At 42.4% G+C, this 21,119-nt stretch overlaps 1 protein-coding gene across 1 annotated transcript in view; it reads right to left on the bottom strand.

Annotated features, from left to right (window-relative positions):
- The window catches only part of AUTS2 (activator of transcription and developmental regulator AUTS2), a 1,269,011-nt gene that overhangs the window by 368,405 nt on the left and 879,487 nt on the right, over positions 1-21,119 (bottom strand). Inside the window, exon 5 of the mRNA XM_070730563.1 lies at positions 16,611-16,640. Coding sequence (XP_070586664.1) covers positions 16,611-16,640 — 30 coding nt within the window. The remainder of the gene's footprint in view (positions 1-16,610; positions 16,641-21,119) is intronic.

Raw genomic sequence — 21,119 nt, 5'->3', positions numbered from 1 at the left:
AGTAAAGCCATGCTGATTTGGGTCCAATAAGTTATTGTTTTTTAGATGCTGATTTATCCTCTTTTTGAGTAGAGTCTCCATCATTTTAACTACAACTGATGTCAAGCTAACTGGCCTGTAGTTACCAGCTTCTTCTCTACTGCCCTTCTTGTGGATAGGCACAACACTGGCCATTCTCCAATCCTCAGGGACATCTCCTGTTAACAGGGATTGGTTAAACAAATCAGTCATTCTTCTTTCTGACAGCCCCTCAAATATTGGAAGACTGTTTTAATGTTACTCCTAGTTCTCCTCTTTGTTAGAAAAGACATACTCGGGATTTTTGCAACCACTTATACTTTTTATGGTGAGCACTACAAATGAACCAATGCAGGCAAGCAGCATTTTTTAGCATACAGAATTAAAGTTAAGCAGCTTTATTTTCGTTTCATATTGGCTTCATTAATTTACCAGATGTTGTCACAATAAACCTAACTCAGAGTGAATGATTCACACATCCCTGTAATAGAAGCATGGAATGGAATAATAAAGGCTATGCCGAAATACCTGAGGTTGAGATTTATCATGAATGGTATAATAATATCTAAAAGTCTCCCAAATAAATTTCACTCTCATGGATAAGTATTTCAAAACTATCTTAATCTTAATCAGAAGCTCTTGGGCTATTAAAAAAGAAGGACCACAATATTTTTTCCCCCCTAAACCAACATTTCCCACCTCCCCTTGCAGGCATAAAGGTTTTCTTTTACACCAGAAATAAAACTGGGTTTGTCACAAATGAATAAAAAGATGGTGTATTATCCCTGACACTTTTATTCAAATCATTGCAAATGAAGGCAAGTCAATTCCTATCGTAAAATGAGTTTTTCTACTTTCAGCGAAGGAGAGAAAAACTTAAGGATTCCTGTTTCCAGACTGGATATAAATGGGAAATGCTTATAGACAAATCAACAATGGGTAGTCTTGTGAGCTGTCCCAAGTTTTCGGAGGAGGACGGCATAAAATCTAATTAATAAATAAATAGATTCGGGTAGTCCTCGACACAACAGTTCGTTTAGCGACCATTCAAAGTTACAAGAAGACGAGGATAAGAAGAATAAGAGCCTCCATTGAGGGATTAATAAAAAAAGAAAAGTTTATATATGACTGATTTTAAGCGTTGTTGTGTTTATAACTATATATTGTTTTACTTTATGGTGAAGAAAAATAAAAATCTTATACCAAAAAATAAAAGTTACAACAATGCTGAAAACAGGGACATGATAATTTTACACACTTTTGACTGTGTCAACATTCCCATGTTCATGTGATTTACATTCAAATGCATGACAACCGGTTCATATTTATGACGGTTTTAGTGTTCCGGGGTCGTGTGATCCCTTTTTGTGACGTACTGACAAGCAAAGCGAAATTCACCGAACAACCAGTAGTGGGTCGCTACCAGTATGATAAAGCAGTGTTTTTCAACCAGTGTGTCGCGGCACACTAGTCTGCCGTGAGACATGGTCAGGTATGCCGTGAAGCTCAGCAAGAGAGAGAGAGAGAGAGAAAGAAAGCAAGAGAGAGAGAAAGAAAGAGAAAGAAAGAGAGAGAGAAAGAAAGCAAGAGAGAAAGAGAAAGAGAGAAAGAAAGCAAGAGAGAGAGGGAGAAAGAAAGGCAGGGAAGGAGGGAGAGATAGAAAGAGAGCAAAAAGAGGAAGGAAGGAAGAGAGAAAGAAAGAGGGATGGAGAGAGGGAAAGGAGGGAAGAGAAAGAGGGAGAGAAATAGATCGAAAGGGAGAAAAAAAGAGAGAGAGAGAGATACATTTTTTGTCCAAACTTTTTTTAGCCCCCCCACTCCCTCCCCCGCTCAATGTGCCCCATGATTTTGTATATGTAAAATGTGCCGCAGCTCAAAAAAGGTTGAAAATCACTGTGATAAAGGATGGCACACCGGTAGCGATCGCTGCACTGTGTATGCAGCTTCGTTTATTTTGTGCATGGGTGCAGGCATTCCAGGGTGGTTTTGATTTTGGGCATGCACGGAAGCCAAAGAAAAAGCCAAAATCTCTCACACACACGTGTCTCCTCATTAGATTTTTCTTCCTGGGCATGCACAGAAGCAAAAAACCGCTGACACACACACACAGGCACGCAAGATAACCAAATAATAATAATTAATAATAAGTTATTAGACTTGTATGCTGCCCCTCTCTGAAGACACGGGGCGGCTCACAACAGCAAAAACAGTCCAGTAAAAATCTAATAATTAAAAACTATGACTAAACATCCGCTATCATTAAAAAACAATCAGTACAATACAGTCACAACCACACATAACTCTTAATGGTCAGAAAAGGGGATACATTAATTGCCCCATGCCTGGTGACATAGTTAGGTCCCTAGGGTCTTGCGGAAGGCGAGGAGGGTGGGGGCAGTTCGAATCTCTGGGGGCAGTTGATTCCAGAGGGTCGGGGCCACCACAGAGAAGGCTCTTCCCCTACGCCCCGCCAGATGACATTGTTTAGTCGACAGGACCCAGAGAAGGCCAATTCTGGGAGATCTAATAGGCCGCTGGGATTCTGAATGAGCCGAGGTGGCGCAGTGGGTAGAGTGCAGTAATGCAGGCCACTAACGCTGACTTCTAGATCTGCAGGTCAGCGGTTCAAATTTCATCACCAAGGTTGACTCAGCCTTCCATCCTTCCGAGGTGGGTCAAATGAGGACCCGGATTGTGGGGGCAATAGGCTGACTCTGTTAAAAAGTGCTATTGCTAACATGTTGTAAGCCACCCTGAGTTTAAGGAGAAGGGCGGCATAAAAAAATTGAATAAATAAATAAATAAATCTAATAAATAAAGCTGCGGGCGCAGCACACCGTTACAATGGTAATGAGAATCCACCCCTCTGAAGAATGAAGAAGAATTTAGCAACTGCAGTAATTCACTTCCCAAATGTGGCAAGAAGAGTCATAAAACGGGGCTAAACTCACTTAACAAATATCTCACTTAGCCACATACATTTTCGCCTTCATTGTGGTCGGTAAGTCGAGGATTATTGTCTATATTCCTCCCAGCAAATTTATCAAATTTCAACATTTACCAATGTTTGTTGAGACTTTGGAAAACGTTCAGTGAAGAGCAACTAAGATGATTAAAGGGTTGGAGACTAGAAACATAGAAACATAGAAGTCTGACGGCAGAAAAAGACCTCATGGTCCATCTAGTCTGCCCTTATACTATTTTCTGTATTTTATCTTAGGATGGATGGATGTTTATCCCAGGCATGTTTAAATTCAGTTACTGTGGATTTATCTACCACGTCTGCTGGAAGTTTGTTCCAAGGATCTACTACTCTTTCAGTAAAATAATATTTTCTCATGTTGCTTTTGATCTTTCCCCCAACTAAATCATAGAAAGACTAAACCATAGAAAGAGAGAAGCAACTTAGAACTAAGGGGGGTATTCCTGACAATTGATCAGTGGAACGGCTTGCCTCCAGAAGTTGTGAATGCACCAACACTGGAAGTTTTTAAGATGTTGGCTAAACATTTGTCTGATGTAGTGTAGGGTCTCCTGCCCAAGCAAGGGGTTGGACTAGGACCACCAATGTCCCTTCCAACTTTGTTCTTATTATAAAAACAGCTGAAGGATTTGTGTTTGGCTATGTGGTCTTTAGTAGTTGAAAACAACTTGATGGCACATAATCAATCTATTCTAATCCCTAGCTCAATGCAAAACCCACTGGAGCATCTCTGACAGATTACCACCATTTAACCTTTGCTCTCAAAACCTCCAGTGAAATAGAATTTACCAATTCTGTCGTAGCCATTTATTCTTCCTGAAAGCTCATATAGTCAGAAACACCCCCCCTAAAATATACCAGGGGCGTCAAACTCGATTTCATTGAGGGCTGCATCAGGGTTGTGTTTGGCCTTGGGGTTGAGGGCTGAGGGGCGTGGCCAGAGTGGGTGTGGCCAGCTCAACATCATTTATGTTCTGGGCACCTGATCCTCTGCCAGTGAAAGCATAAGGTTTCTGCTAGCAGAGGCACCATGGGTTGGTCCTTCACTGTTTTCAGGGTGGTCCTGCAGCAGCAGCAGATCTAAGCCCCCCATGGTGTGGATTTGGCCCACAGGCCTTGAGTTTGACACCCCTGCGTCAAGTGTGTTAATCCTGGTCCTGCCCACTGGGGCAATAGAGATTAGATTTGCATGCATAAGTTGTTTTCAGCCTGGTTGCATTTATATGTTCATTCCTTAAATAGAATCTAACATATGTTCCGCCGGGCTCTCTGATAGGAGCCTCCCGAAAATTCAAGGGTACAAATTTCAGACACACACACGTTTGAAAATTCAAAACAATGTTCTTTATCACAAAATTCAAAATAAACAAAGCACTCTTTTTGCATTGCAAAGAGCACTTTTCCCAAAACAATCGGGTAGTCTGTACAATTTCCCTTAAGCAGTCATTAAGTACTTAGCTAGCAGCTGTGAAGAAACTTCACACCCCTTCTTCTTCCAACGAAGTGAGACACTGGCACATGAGTTATTGCCCTAGCTTAGTCCACCGTGCATGTGTGTGCCGGCCAGATGATTTTTGGCTCAACAGAGGCTCTGGGAGGGCATTTTTGGCTTCCAGACAGTCTCTGCGGGGATGGGAGAGGGTTTTGTTTACCCTACTCCGGCTCCAGGGAAGCCGTTGGAGCCTGGGGAGGGTGAAACATGATCCTACTGGGCCCATCAGAAGTTGGGAAACAGGCCGTTTCCAGACTCCAGAGGGCCTCCGGGGGGCTGGGGGAAGCTGTTTTTGCCCTCCCCAGCAATGAATTATGCAATAGCGTACGGCCATACTCTTTCAGCACCTGAGAAAAAATAGGTTCGCCATCACTGGTATAGGGTTTCCTGCTTGAACAGGGGGTTGGAGTAGAAGATCTCCATGATCCCTTCCAACTCTGTTGTTCTGTTTTAAATAAATAAATTATAAATAAATCAGTCCTACCAAAGTTCAAACCCCCACCTCCGCCACCATTTTTCAGCTTCCTGGCATGTTTAAAAATGTGAGATGATGTCATAAGTAGGCATAGAAAACACAGTTTTCCCCAAAGCAAGCTGCTCTGATTGTTTTCCTCCATATCTCCCAGCCTAACAGGATGGCCCTTTCCAGCTCAGCTGACTGTGAAAGAAAGCATTTGGCTGCAGGTTTTCACCATTGGGCTTTTTACAACTGCCTCTGGGATCATTCTGTGGCTCAGACCCAGAGAGATTTTTTTAAAAAAAATAGATAGATAGATAGATAGATAGATAGATAGATAGATAGATGATAGATAGATAGATAGATAGATAGATAGATAGACAGATAGATAGATAAGGTAGGTATGTAGGTAGGTAGGTAGATAGATAGATAGATTAGATAGAGATAGATAGATAGATAGATAGATAGATAGATAGATAGATTAGATAGAGATAGATAGATAGATAGATAGATAGATAGATAGATAGATAGATAGATAGATAGATAGATTAGATAGATTAGATAGGTAGGTAGGTAGACAGACAGATGGATGATAGGTAGGTAGGTATATAGGCAGAGAAAGAGATAGAGAGATATAGATAGAAAGATAGATAGCTAGATAGCTAGATAGCTAGATAGCTAGATAGATGGGTGGGTGGGTGGGTGGGTTGGGGTGGGTGGGTGGGTGGGTGGAGGGAGGGAGGGAGGGAGGGAGGGAGAGAGAGAGAGAGAGAGAGAGAGAGAGATATGGACCACAATAGATGGACCACAATAGATTCTCACCTAAATGGGGAAAAAATGGTAAGACAATTTTAAAATCATATGGAATGGAAGCTGCTCAGCACTGAGTAAGATGTTATTGTGCAGACTGGAGCCGGACAAAACCCCATGGGCAGAGAAAAACTGTATGTACTGTTTCCTCTTTTTTTTCTTCTTACTCTTAAGAGCAGAGGTGTCCAAACGTAGCAACCTGAAGCCTTGTGGACTTCAATTCCCAGAATTCCACAGCCCAGCTATGCTGGGAGTTGAAGTCCACAGGTGTTGAAGTTGCCAAATAGAACACTCCTGCTATAGATAGTGTGTCTAATTGGACCGCACTAAACTCTCCTTGTTTCCCCCGCACTTAAAAAAAAACCCTTCCCCAGTATTGTCACCTCTTCACATTCTCTGCCACACACTAGTGACAGCTCAAGCTGATTCCAAAGGACAGCCGTGGAAGTCAGGAGCAAAGTGACAGGGAACAGAAGGCCCCGCCGATCCAGCCCGGGCGCTGACATTGAGTCTCCTTGGTGAAGGCAGCGAGGGCCTTGGAGATATCCATCAGCCGGCTTGCCTGCCTCCAGCACGAGCAGAAGTGGGGGAAGTTGCCGGAGAAGCTAGTAAAATTTTAATGCACTCTGTAGTGCGGTCATGTCACACTCACTCATGGCAAATAATCCCCGATGCCTGCAGAGGTAAAATGGAGCTGTAACGTGCTCGCCTTCTAACCCGAGCTGACAGCGATGATGTACGACTACCATTAGCGGAAAATATCACTTCAACTAACCCATGATCCAGCTCTGCTAAGGGTCATATTATCCGTGAGGAACAAATTACAATCCCAAAGTAAATACAAATTTTCAACACAAAATGGGCCCGCTCCAAAAAAAAAGAGAAAGAAAAGAAATAAAAAAAGAAGGAAGGAAGGAAGGAAAGAAAGGATGGAGGGAGAGAAGAAGGGAGTGAAAAAGAAAAAAAACCCCATGGCACTGAATCAAAGGGGACACAATTAGTTGGGGGAAAGATCAAAAGCAACATGAGGAAATATTATTTCACTGAAAGAGTAGTAGATCCTTGGAACAAACTTCCAGCAGACGTGGTTGGTAAATCCACAGTAACCGAATTTAAACATGCCTGGGATAAACATAGATCCATTGTAAGATAAAATACAGAAAATAGTATAAGGGCAGACTAGATGGAGCATGAGGTCTTTTTCTGCCGTCAGTCTTCTATGTTTCTATGTTTCTAAACATGCGGCTGTGGAGAAAGGGAAGCGTTTGTTACCTAGGACAACAGAACTGCGCAGTGACAAAAGTGACAGCCGGTGGGATGAATCGTTGCCAGAAACGAGGCAAAGCCTGGAGCAGAGCGTGGAGCAACCTCGAAGACCTGGGAGATTTCATTTCTCCTCAGACCGCAGAACCAATTCCGCCTCAGGAGCCTCTTGTGGGTGGTGATTTGCAGAGAGAAGAAAGATTTGGACCGCGTTTCCTCTCCCTTTCTTGTTCGAATTCCAGGAAAGCACACGCAAGAGCAATTTGTTGATCGTCAATGCACGAGAAGGAGCCTGGCTCATTAGTTGAGCTCATTGTTTGCATGATGAAGTTCTCACAGAGAATGGTGGCATCTCCAAGAGCTCATCAGGGGAGACAAGATGCATTTATATTACCCATTCCACTTTCTTTGGTCACTGGTTGAGCTAATTCCATCTGATGGGAGTTTAACAAAAAGGAATGGAGCTTGGATGGTCTGTCACACTCACCATTTTGAAATTGCCCCCCCACACACACACAATCTTCCCTCCTGGACCTTATTTAACCCTTTCACATATTTAAATGTTTCGATCATGTCCCCCCTTTTCCTTCTGTCCTCCAGACTATACAGATTGAGTTCATTAAGTCTTTCCTGATACGTTTTATGCTTAAGACCTTCCACCATTCTTGTAGCCCGTCTTTGGACCCGTTCAATTTTGTCAATATCTTTTTGTAGGTGAGGTCTCCAGAACTGAACACAGTATTCCAAATGTGGTCTCACCAGCGCTCTATGATCCCGCTATATAGAGCGCTGGTGAGACCACATTTGGAATACTGTGTTCAGCTCTGGACACCTCACCTACAAAAACATATTGACAAAATTGAATGGGACCAAAGACGGGCTACAAGAATGTTGGAAGGTCTTAAGCATAAAACGTATCAGGAAAGACTTAATGAACTCAATCTGTATAGTCTGGAGGACAGAAGGGAAAGGGGGGGACATGATCGAAACATTTTTAAATATGTTAAAGGGTTAAATAGAAACATAGAAGACTGACGGCAGAAAAAGACCTCATGGTCCATCTAGTCTGCCCTTATACTATTTCCTGTATTTTATCTTACAATGGGTATATGTTTATCCCAGGCATGTTTAAATTCGGTTACTGTGGATTTACCAACCACGTCTGCTGGAAGTTTGTTCCAAGGATCTACTACTCTTTCAGTAAAATAATATTTTCTCATGTTGCCTTTGATCTTTCCCCCAACTAACCTCGGATTGTGACCCCTTGTTCTTGTGTTCACTTTCCTATTGAAAATACTTCCCTCCTGGACCTTATTTAACACTTTAACATATTTAAATGTTTCGATCATGTCCCCCCTTTTCCTTCTGTCCTCTGTCGCTGCGCTACTGGATACGGTAGCCATAAATGGGACATTGCTCAAGTTAGAATCCAAGTTCTTCCATTCTTTCCTTCTTGACGGACCTTGGTGAAGAGACTCTTCAAGAATCATGCCGAGAAAAGGAATTATTTTCGCTTTTAGGCTCAGTCCAAATGGCCTGTCATTTCCTGTCTTATTTTCTCGGGATTGTCCTCACTTTTAATGCTCTAAGCTCCTGCCATTTTCAGACAAGGGGAAGGGGGAGTGGGGGGCACCAGAAATAAAGAAAGGAAAGGCGATAAAGAAAAATCCCAGCGATTACTATCTGTCCGAATGAAAGGAAGTTCCAGCTTGTCAGTTAAACAAAGCAATAACACGGCGCTGTTCTTTATAGTCTTATGTTTTCATCCAAGAGACCATTATCACGTCATGGCAGAGCCTTCTCTTCTCCAGGTCACTTGGTTTAAAATGACATGGATAATGCACATGTCAGGAAGCTGACAGCTTCGACTGTCCTTCAGAGATTTAAGAAAAGAGAGAAAAGGGGGGGGGCAAACGAGCAAAGGAAAGGAAAGACAAATGCCTGCTTCTTATCTGCCGTCCACGCCTCGGGTCTATCTTGGAAGTCAGGCGGAACATGATTTCTCCAGGGAGCACTTTTATCATTTCCTGATTTTAAAGAAATCAAATAAGCCCCATTTGTCTTCATCTGAATATGCTTGACCCGTTCAAATGATGGTGTGTTGCTTCCCCCCCTTCTTTTTTTTTAAGAGAACAAGCAACGCACACAGAATTGGCAATGAGGGGGAATGCAAGACTCTTAGAAGGCCGTCGAGAGACGCCAGAGCACGGAGGGTTGAAAGCACCTTCTCTAGAGGAAACTGATTCCATTTAAGAAGGCAACTTATTCTTCTTTTTAAAATTTCATGCAGAACAAATTCATCACTCCTGGTGAAGGGTGGGGAGAAATCAGAAACACCTTGAAATCGAAAGACTCAAGGGCAGAGGTGGGATTCAGCAGGTTCTGACCAGTTCTGGAGAACTGGTAGCAGAAAGTTTGAGTAGTTCGGAGAACCGGTAAATACCACCTCTGACTGGCTCCACTCCCATTTATTATATGACTCCCGAGTCCCAGCTTGATTGGGAGGTAATGGGGATTTTGCAGTAACCTTCCCCTGGAGTGGGGAGAGAATAGAGATTTTACAGTATTCTTCCCCTGGAGTGGAGAGCTAATGGAGATTTTGCTGTATCCTTCCCCTGGAGTGGGGAGGGAATGGAGATTGTATAGTGTCCTTCCCCTGGAGTGGGGAGGGAATGGAGATTTTACAGTATCCTTCCCCTGGAGTGGGGAGGGAATGGAGATTTTACAGTATCCTTCCCCTGGAATGGGGAGGGAATGAAGATTTTGCTGTATCTGTCCCCTGGAGCGGGGAGGGAATGGAGATTTTGCTGTATCCTTCCCCTGCCACGCCCACCAACCACCACCACCGCAAACCACGCCCACAGAACTGGCAGTAAAAAAAATTGAATCCAACTACTGCTCAAAGGAGGGAGAGAAGAACCTGGAATTTCAAGGTGAGTAAATTTGTTTGTTTCTTTGTTTGTTTCATTGATTGATTGATTGATTCATGCATGGGATAGAAAAGGTGGATAGAGAAAAAATATTTTCTCTATCACATAATACTAGGACAAGGGGGCACTCCCTAAAGCTCATAGGTAAGAAACTGAGGACAAATAAAGAGAAATATTTCTTCACCCAGAGGGTCGTTGGTTTATGGAATTCACTTCCAGAAGAGGTGGTGACAGCTGTCAGCCTGGATAGCTTCAAGGCAGGATTAGACAGATTCATGGATGCCAAGTGTATCAGTGGTTATTGAAATGGATGTCCATGTGCCGCCTCTATGTTGGTTGAGGCAGGCAGGATTCCCTTGAGTACCATTTGTTGGGGGTCGAGGGAAAGGGAGGGTTTTGTCTTCTCTTTCTGCTCAAGATCCCCACGTACAATTGGTGGGCCACTGTGTGACACAGAATACTGGACTCGATGGGCTCTGGCCTGATTCAGCATGGCTCTTCTTATGTTCTTGTGTTCTTATGTTTGATTGGATTTGTGTGCCTCCCCTCTTGTGTGAGATGCATGATCACCATCTACCGAACGAGGCCAGGAAATCCTTTGATTTGTTTTATTTATTTATTTTATTTATTTTATTCAATTTTTATGCCTCCCTTCTCCTTAGACTCAGGGCAGCTTACAATATGTTAGCAATAGCACTTTTTAACAGAGACAGCCTATTGTCCCCACAAGCCAGGTCCTCATTTTACCCACCTCGAAAGGATGGAAGGCTGAGTCAACCTTGAGTCGGTGATGAGATTTGAACCGCTGACCTTCAGATCTACAGTCAGCTTCAGTGGCCTGCAGTACAGCACTCTACCTGCTGCGCCACCCCGGCTCCTGTTGCATCCCTTTCTGGACTTGGAGGAGTGGCTGAGCATGAGGTCAGGTTCTGATTGGATTACAGATAGTCCTTGACTTAGAACCATTCACCTACAACAGCACTGATTTACAACTGGTTCTCCGCATTTAAAGCTATCGCATCATCCCTCCATATTCCCATGATCAAAATTCAGGTGCTTGGCAACTGGCATTTATTTATGATGCTATTTATGATGCTTGAACCATCCTAGGGTCAAGTGACCAATACTTTTGAGTTCGCCAGCCAGCTTCCAAGACAGTCAATGGGGGAAGCCAAGATTTGCACTTAACAACTGAACTGATTTGCTTTTTTTCAAAAAACTGATTGACATGAGCAACTATTGCCTGTGTTATACCCAATAGAACAGCCTTACATAGTCCCAATACCCCTCCTTCCCCACTATCCCCAATACAATAATAGGATCACAAAGGTGCAATGGGTGTGTGTTTTTACAGTCCAGTTGATCACTGCTATCATTTTTGCACCAGTAGGAGTAAATCGCAATTGACCTTGACTTCCATGTCTTGCTGGATTGGCAAGATATCTGTATAAATTTACTGACTCCTTGCATCCTGGACACAAATAGTTTCAATCCCTACCTTCAAAACAACACTATAGAGCAGGGGTCCCCAAACTTCTTACACAGGGGGCCAGTTCACTGTCCCTCAGACTGTTGGAGGGCTGGACTATAAAAAAAACCCCTATGAACAAATCCCCATGCACACTACACATACCTTATTTAAAGTAAAAAACAAAATGGGAACAAGTACAATATTTAAAATAAAGAAGAAGTAATAAGTAATTAAGCAATTAATTAATAATTAAGTAATTAAGTAATTTACCGTATACTTCTTTATTAACAAGTAAATTTAAACTTAAATCAACAAACTCCATTTCTCCTTCCTTCCTTCCCTCCCTCCTTCCTCTCCACTTCTCTCTTCCCTCTTCCTTTTCTCTCATTTGTTTCATTTTCCTCTCCCTCGTTCCTTCCCTCCATCATTTTCTCTTTTTCTATCTCTCTCTCTTTCCATCTCTCCCTCTTCCTTTCTCTCTCCCTCTCTATATCTCCCTCTTTCTCTTTCTTTCTCTCTCTCTTCTCTCTTTCTCTCACTCACTCTCTTTCTAACTCTCCCTCTTTGTATCTCTCACACTTTCTCTCTCTCCCCCTCTCTCTATTTATCCCTTTCTATCTCTCCTCTTCATTTCTCTCTCCCTCTCTATTTCTCCCTCTTATTATATCGATCGGTAAAATCTTGTGTGCTGCCGCGGGCCGGTTAAAAGACCTCAGCGAGCCGCATCCGGCCGATGGGCCATAGTTTGGGGACCGCTGCTATAGAGCATGGCACACCCAGGCAACTAGACACAAAAACAGTTTTCCCCCCCGAACGACATCACTCTGCTAAACAAATCATTTCCTCCCCACTGTCAAACTATTCACTATAACTACATTACTATTGCTATTAGTTTTTTCATCGTTCCTATCACCCACCTGCTCCCACTTATGACTGTAGCTTGTTGCTTGTATCCTTATAAATTATATTAATATTGATTGTTTCCTAATTGCTTATTTGTATGCTGTGACAATCATGAAGTTTTGTACCTCATGATTCTTGTCAAATGTATCTTTTCTTTCATGTACACTGAGAGCATATGCACCAATGACAAATTCCTTGTGTGTCCAATCACACTTAGCCAATAAAGAATTCAATACTATTCTTTATAAATAAATAAAACAAACCAAGAACTGCTACATCACGAGATTTACTTCACCGCTGACAAAATTATGGTTCCTAAATTGCAGATGCCATAGTCAATACCAATATTATTCCCCAACAAGATCACTAATCATGTTTGCATTCCAAACAAAAATACTGTCAATGAAAGCTGTGGAGCCTGTTAATTAGTTCTGTAGTAATTTAACTGGATTGAGAAAGCAGTTTTAATTTGTGTCATGCCCATTTATATATTAACAATTCCATGGAGCTTTTGTTCCTGGGGTGTGGGGGAAGGGGAACACATGCAGAACACAATTTATATTGTATGGACTGTATTCATTCTGTAATGTCCACTGTTTTAACCAAAGAAATATAATGGTACTGTTCCAATGGAATATAATTTGCAGCCAATCAATCCATATTTGAAAGACTGTATTTTAAGATGCACCAGAGTATAAGACGCGCATTAGCTTTTGAGGAGGAAGATAAGAAAAAAAGATTTCAGAGGTTTTTTTCAGCCTCTGAAGACCCCATTTCAGAGGCATTTTTCCAGCCTGTGAAACCCCTATTTCAGAGACTTTTTTTAGCCTGTGAAACCTCCATTTCAGAGGCCTTTTTCCAGCCTCTGAAACCTCCATTTCTGAGCATTTTCCAGCCTGTGAAACCCCCATTTCAGAGGCCTTTTTCCAGCCTGTGAAACCCCTATTTCAGAGACTTTTTTTAGCCTGTGAAACCTCCATTTCAGAGGCCTTTTTCCAGCCTCTGAAACCTCCATTTCTGAGCATTTTCCAGCCTGTGAAACCCCCATTTCAGAGGCCTTTTTCCAGCCTATGAAACCCCTATTTCAGATGAATTTTTCCAGCCTATGAAACCTCAATTTCAGAGGCCTTTTTCCAGCCTGTGAAACCCCCATTTCGGAGGCATTTTTCCACCTTGTGAAACCCCTATTTCAGAGACTTTTTCCAGCCTATGAAACCTCCATTTCAGATGAATTTTTCCAGCCTATGAAACCTCCATTTCAGAGGCTTTTTTCAGCCTGTGAAACCTCCATTTCAGATGAATTTTTCCAGCCTATAAAACCGCCGTTGTAGCCCTGCCAGCCTCTCAAACAGAGCTTTCGGTGGCTGAAAAAAAGCCTCTGGAGTAGAGGTTTCACAGGCTGTTTTCAGCCTCTGAAACCTCTGTGTGAGAGGCTAGGCAGTGTATAAGACATACCCAAACTTTCACCCTCTTTTTGTGGAGGAAATGGTGCATCTTAATCTCTGAAAAAATACAGTAAATTCCAATGTATTTTGAGGAACAACTCTGCAAGTAAAAGAACTTATTAGGACAAAATAAAATGTTTACCACCCAATTATCAAACATCAATATTCTACAAAAGAAAAGTCAATACAGATAGTCCTCACGATACAACAGTTCATTTAGGGACTGTTTGAAGTTACAACAATGCTGAAAAAATTATCATTGCAGCATGCCCGTGGTCATGTGATCAAAATTTGGATGCTTGGCAACTGACTCATATTTATGACTGTTGCTGTGTGGTAGGGTCACCTGATGACCTTTTGCGACCTTCTGACAAGCAAAGCCAGATTCACTTCACAATCAGGTTACTGCAGTGATTCTCTTAACAACTGTAGCAAGAAAGGTAATAAAATGGGGCAGAACTCACTTAACAACATAAAGGTTGGGCTCAATAACAGTTGTAAGTAGAGGACTACATGTATTTTAAACTACTTGTATTCAGCAGAATTACCGATTTTGCACAAATAACAAGAATGCTGTCACAGGAGTCAAAGCGAAATAATGAACTATATGGTCTCACCATCCAGAAAAGCAACAAAATATTTTTTCAAGTAATTAATAACTGCATAACAGATCCATGTTATTTTTTAAGATGGATTAAAATATTTACAACTTCTTGCTGTTAGGGATGTTGAAATATAATATAGATAAAGCACGAAGCTTATACAATAATGATATAGCACGAAGCTTCTACAAGCACAGAGCTTAGACACGACTCCTCCCCCCCCTGTCTCAGGCAAAAGTAAAGTAACAAGGAAGTGACTGGGCAAGATCATGAGCTTTTATAGCTTCAATGATGACATAGCCTTGAACGTTAACTCTTCAAGTAAATGTTAACTCTTTGAGTGCACATTAACCCTTTAAGTACATGTTTGGTACAGTTTACAATATGCAGTTTATAAAGGCAATCCCTAACACACATGTACCCTGTACTAACAACTATAGACGTGACCCAATTGCCAAACCTTGGTTCCAAGCAGCATTTCTTAACCTCTGCAATGTTAACATGTGTGGACTTCAATTCCCAGAATTCTGGCTTAGGAATTCTGGGAGTAGAGATCTACACCAGTAGTGGGTTGCTACCGGAGTGGTAGCGAACTGCACAGTGGTAGTGGCCGCCAGATTTTGCAATTTGTGCATGACCGCTCCGGTGGCAGTCCTATGGCTGCCACCAACTTTTCCCCCCAATGTTTTCAACAGCAAAATCCTGCAAGGACACATGCGCGTGAGAGAGATTTTGGTGATTTTTTTGCTTCTGTGCATGCGCGGAAGCTAAATAATTGCAAAAATCTTTCTCTTGCGTGCATCCCTTCACAAAATATCACTGTGTTTTTGCTTCCTGTGCATGTGTAGAAACAAAAACATGCTGGGGACGCACACACATGCACACAAGACAACCAAAGATGTGCTTGCAGCATACCCAGTGGTGGGCTACGAGCCAGAAGAGATTACCTTCAAAAAACAATCCACCAATGTCGAAAGCTTTCTGTATTCAATGAAAATTCATTTCAAGGGTGTAACCTATAAAGTTATAATCTTCCAGAAGACATCAAGTTTTTCCGCAGGGTTGAAAATGGCCCACCTGGTGGAGGGCCACAGCATGTCTAACTAATATCAAATTCAACCTCAATTACAAGTCTGTCCTCCATTCAAGGTCAACATTTTCCCTACATTTTGGCTAAATTGGGCTCACTGCCACAGCTCGTAAGTTCTTGTGGGACCAGCGCAATTTTGCTGTTGCACCTATGGAGGCAGCAAAATCACACACAGTCGCAGGTGCACCTGTGTTTCGGCGATGTTCTTTTGCTTCTGCGCATGCCGAAACATGGGTGCATCTGCGGCTCCATGTTCAATTTTGCTGCCTCCACAGGTGCAGCAGGAAAATCGTGCTGACCCCGCAAGAACTTGTGAGCCGCGTCAGCGAGCGCAATTTAGCATTCCGGCTCGTAGTCCACCACTGAGCATACCAGTAGCAGCAGTAATGATAATCCGCCCCTGGTCTACACATATTAAAGTTGCAGAGACTGAGAACATCGGTTTTAAAAGTAGGTGTTGCAGATGTATTCATGACTCCATTATGGATAACTGTCTAGAATCACAGGACATTCTATGCCTCAAACAAAAGGGCAAACAGGATATTCCTACTTTAGAGCTATTGAAATCTACTTCAGTAAGTGAATTATGGATCCAGTAAGATCAGGGGTGTCAAACTCAAGGCCTGCGGGCTGGATTGCTTAGATCTGGCCCATGTGGGGGACCGTGGAAACAGCAAAGAATGAGACCACAGTGCCTCTGCCAGAGAAAATGGAGCTCATGTGTGACCCTCCTGAAATGTGTTTTCACTGGCAAAGGGTTGCAGGAGGCCATTGAAGCCAAAAACAGAGTTCAGGAGCCCATTTTAGCTGGCAGAGCGCTCATGCCACCACAGGCGCTCCTGACACAAGTAATGTTGAGTTGGCTATGCCTACCCCAGCCCCCCAAGGTCAAACACAACCCTGATGCAGCCCTCAATGAAATCAAGTTTGACACCCCTGCAATAGATCAATGGAGAAGAAATCGTCTTCGGTCAAGCATGGTCCATGGTGGAATGTTGAGTTTATAGATTTAGCACACCAAGCATTTTACACATCTCAGACTAAAATTCACTCGCGGATACATGAACGAAAAGGAAATATGAGAACCGAGAACCATACCAAAAATAGCCGTAAGAGGGGAAATAAGACACCAGAAACTGACTTTACCTTCTCTTCTTGATCACTGTCGCTGTCACACTGAAAGAGAAAGGAAGAGATTACCTTCAAAAAACAATCCACCGATGTCGAAAGCATTCTGTGTTCAATGAAAATTCATTTCAAAGGTGTAACCTATAAAGTTATAATCTTCCAGAAGACATCACGTTTTTCCGCAGGGTTGAAAATGGAGGGCCACAGCATGTCTAACTAATATCAAATCCAACCTCAATTACAAGTCTGTCCTCCATTCAAGGTCAACATTTTCCCTACGTTTTGGCCAAATTAGCTAGACTAGGAGAAATCTCAGCATCTAACTGACCTTGTCTGGGCATGGAAGCTAAGCAGATTCAGGCCCAGTTAGTATTTGGACGGGAGATTACCAAGGATTGCCAGGGCTGCAGATTAGCTTGAAAAGTCAACAAACAACACCCTGGAAGAAGGCAATGCCAGACTGTTAACATCCCACACTGGGCTTATCACCAATGTTAGAATCCTAAACTTTAAACAGAGTACTGTATATGGAGCAATGGTGGTTATTCAGCCAATAACCCAGACTAATAAGTAGAGTATAAATATTATTTACATATATTCAATAGTAGTAAGTAAACAGTCCACTTCATATATATACAAGTCAAGAAATCACATAGGAACCAGGTATCAGAATATGTATTGTTCTATACACACAGCAGCTAACCAATAATATTCCCCTTCAGAACACACAGTTCTAAATACATGTATAATTCTACAATATTTTTCTCCTGCAGAACACACAGTTCTACTACAAGTATTACTTACAGCAAGTCTATAGTACAGTCACACAGACAAAACTAGCAGAGGGTGAGATCAGGGAGTTAGTGTGTTAGCAAGAGCAATAGAGGAATAGCAAGCATTGGCAACAATAACAGTAACAACAGAGAGAAACACATCTGACTCCCTTTTATAGCTAATTGTAGCACTAGCCCTTAAAGCAACATTATGCCAATTCCTCCAAACATGCATTTCTGGTTGGTTTATATATTGACAAACCCAAACGGTGAGGTACGTAGTACTGACACAGACAACAGAGAGGAGGGGGTCACACTATTTTCCAAGGCACCAGAGGGCCAGACCAAGAGTAATGGATGGAAACTGACCAAGCAGAGATTCAACCTGGAAATAAGGAAGAACTTTCTGATGGTGAGAGCGATCAACCATTGGAACAGCCTGCCAGCAGAAGTTGTGAACGCCCAATCACTTGACACATTCAAAAGAAAATTGGACTGCCATCTGTTTTGGGTGGGGTAGGGTTTCCTGCTTGAGCAGGGGGTTGGACTTGATGACCTGCAAGGACCCTTTCAACTCTAATAATAAATAAATAAATAAACATAGTGTTGCAAAGAAAACTGCATAGAAAGTTTAGAACTAAGACACCTTAAACAAGATCTAAGTATTGCCCACAAGATCATATGCTGCAACGTCCTGCCTGTCGGTGACTACTTCAGCTTCAACCACAACAACACAAGAGCACACAACAGATTTAAACTTAATATTAACCGCTCTAAACTTGACTGTAAAAAATATGACTTCAGTGACCGAGTTGTCGAAGCGTGGAACTCATTACCGGACTCCATAGTGTCATCCCCAAACCCCCAACACTTTACCCTTAGATTATCTACGGTTGACCTATCCAGATTCCTAAGAGGTCAGTAAGGGGCGAGTACAAGTGCCCTAGAGTGCCTTCCGTCCCCTGTCCTATTGCTCTCCTATATCTCCTATACTTTTCTTCTATTCCTATATCTCTTCTTCCATTCTTTCATTGATATGTTCTATTACTATATCTTCTTTTCTATTATTTCTGAGATATATTTTACTATGAGTATCCCCTCTATAACCTTCATCATGTATTTTACTATGTGTATATAGATATATACCCACTAAAACCTCATTGTGTATTGGACTAAATAAATAAATAAATGAATGAATGAATGAATGAATGAATGAATCAATAAACAAACAAACAAACAAACAAACAAACAAACAAATAAATAAATAAATAAATAAAAATGTTCATAAAAATCCAAAAGTTGAGTTCAATCTAAAAGGGGATTTGAGTCAGAGATGGTATTTAGCCGGTTTAACCAGTTCTAGAGAACCCATGGCAGAAATTTTGAGTAGTTCGGACAACAGGCAACCTCTGGCTGGCCCCGCCCCCATCTATTTGCTGCCTCCCCAGTCCCGACTGAACGACTGGGTCTTCTTTTCTTGCCCAACACAGAACAATGGAGCTGGAAAGCAGGTTAGTGGGGGTAGGGAGAGAATGAGGACTTTGCAGCATCCTTCTCCTGCCATGCCCACCGAGCCACACCCACAGAACCGGTAGTAAAAAAAAATTGAATCCCACCACTGATTGGACTCTACATTTTCTTTTTTCTTTTCTTTTTTTTTGTGGCCAAGAATTTTTTCCTTTTTCCCTCCAATCACATATGCAAAATAACACACCATCAATCTTGAAATACCTTACAATAATTCATTTTTAAAATTTGGTGTTCATAAACCATCCAATGCTGCCTCTTTTACATTTGACATCTGGACAAGAATACAGTGGTACCTCTACCTAAGAACACCTCTACTTAAGAACATTTCTGGGTGTTCAAGATTTTTTTGCCTCTTCTTAAGAACCATTTTCTATTTAAGAACCCAAGCACGGAAAAAAATTTCCCAGGAAATTTAAGAGCAGCACAAAGGACCGGCCAGTTTCCTGCCATTCCCCCTGGGTTTCTCTCTCTGGTGCAGTGTATGGGAGGCAGCCTCACACCGGGTGTATGGGAGGCACGTGCTCCTCCTCACCGCCTCAAAGTCTCTCTTTTTTTTTTTAAGCCTTAAAGTTTTGGATTTTTTTTATTCACCTCACCTTCTTCCTTCGGCAGCGACTGTCCTCGTCCTCTTCTTCCTCCTCCTCCTCCCACCCAAATTCCAAGCTTTTATTTATTTTCTAATGGGTTTGCACGCATTATTTTCTTTTACATTGATCCTAACACCATGGGAAATTTGTCTTTTCCCATGGTCTTAGGTGACCCCTGTGAAACGGTCATTCGACCCCCAAAGGGGTCCTATCACAGTGAAGGGCTACCAAAATTTTTACTACCACACTGTGGGTTGCTTCTGCATTTTGTTTCAACATCTTTCAGTGCAAATTGGGGGCTCTGGGGTGGAGCTCCATTTTCGCTACCCCACTGTGTTCCCTCCCATCAGGGCAGTAGCCCACTTCTGGGTCCTGACCCCTAGGTTGAGAACCCCTGCTTTTGGACCTTGATGACGAACTTACGGCACCCATGCCACAGGTCTTAAGTGACCCCTGTGAAATGGTCATTCGACCCCCAGGTTGAGAACCACTGCCCCAGGACATTGAGGGCAAACTTTCAGCACACATACTACAGGTGGCATGCCTAGAGCCCTCTCTGTGGGCACATTAAGCCATAACCCCAGCTCAGTCCCACTGCTCATGCACTTGCGTGCGCCTCCCATTGTCGCACTCACAATTTCGGTACCCAACAACAAAACCTTTAGCCATCCCTGCCCTAGGATATCCGGACTTTCCACCAGCAATCCAATTGCTTTAAAATTAAGCTATGTCTTTTCCTAGGATTCTTTTCCATGACATTAAATTGCTGCCTTCTTGTTATGCCAACTACTACATGTTGGTGAGTGTGTAAGTCCGTGTTGTGTTCTGAGCTACACAGCATTAACTGGGGGGGGGACGAAAGGAGCGAGTGTCTTTTTTTCCCCCTGCCATCCACCCAACCCATAACTCATTAGATCTCACTGTGAAGCTAATCAACACCATCTGAATTTTCGCATGCGATGTTATCTTGCGCTGCAGTAATGCTGCCGAGAAAGCTGGAAGCAATACAATCCCCAGGAACCACCATTTCCACTGCCAATATATTATTCTTTCCTGCCTTTTCCGACAGTCCAGTTCTAATTTCAAGGTCCGCTTAATTCTTCCATCAAATCATTACTGCTATACCCAGCAGCACCTTTCTCTCCAGAGCTAAGCATATGGCAGAAGACCGAGGCCGACTGGTTTCCATTATGGAATCAGAGCTGGTGCCAAGCTGATTTTAAAGGGAAGTAGGGGAGGATATTTGTGGTGTGTGTGTGTGTTTGTTTGTGTGTGTGTGTGTGTGTGTGAGTGAGAGACAGACAGACAGATACACAGAGACAGAGAGACAGAGACAGACAGAGACAGAGAGAAAGAGGGAGGGAGAGAGATGGAGTCTCAAAGATTATTTTGCAAAAGGTAACTGCTTCAAGAAGGGCGGCATAGAAATCTAATGAATAAATTAAAAAATAAATAAACTGGACACTCTTTGTTTTTCCTTGAAGATGTTCCGTTTAGTAACTGAAGAAGCTTCTTCAGTTCTTAGAAGCAAAACCCGAAAGCAGTATTGTGCTGCCCCCCATCTGGGATAGAATAGAATAGAATACAATACAATTCTTTATTGGCCAAGTGTGATTAAGCACACAAGGAATTTGTCT

Source organism: Erythrolamprus reginae, chromosome 1 (genome assembly GCF_031021105.1).
Source record: "Erythrolamprus reginae isolate rEryReg1 chromosome 1, rEryReg1.hap1, whole genome shotgun sequence".
Classification (NCBI taxonomy): domain Eukaryota; kingdom Metazoa; phylum Chordata; class Lepidosauria; order Squamata; family Dipsadidae; genus Erythrolamprus; species Erythrolamprus reginae.
Note: the sequence above shows the minus strand (reverse complement) of the source record. Positions and strands in the feature narration are given on the sequence as shown.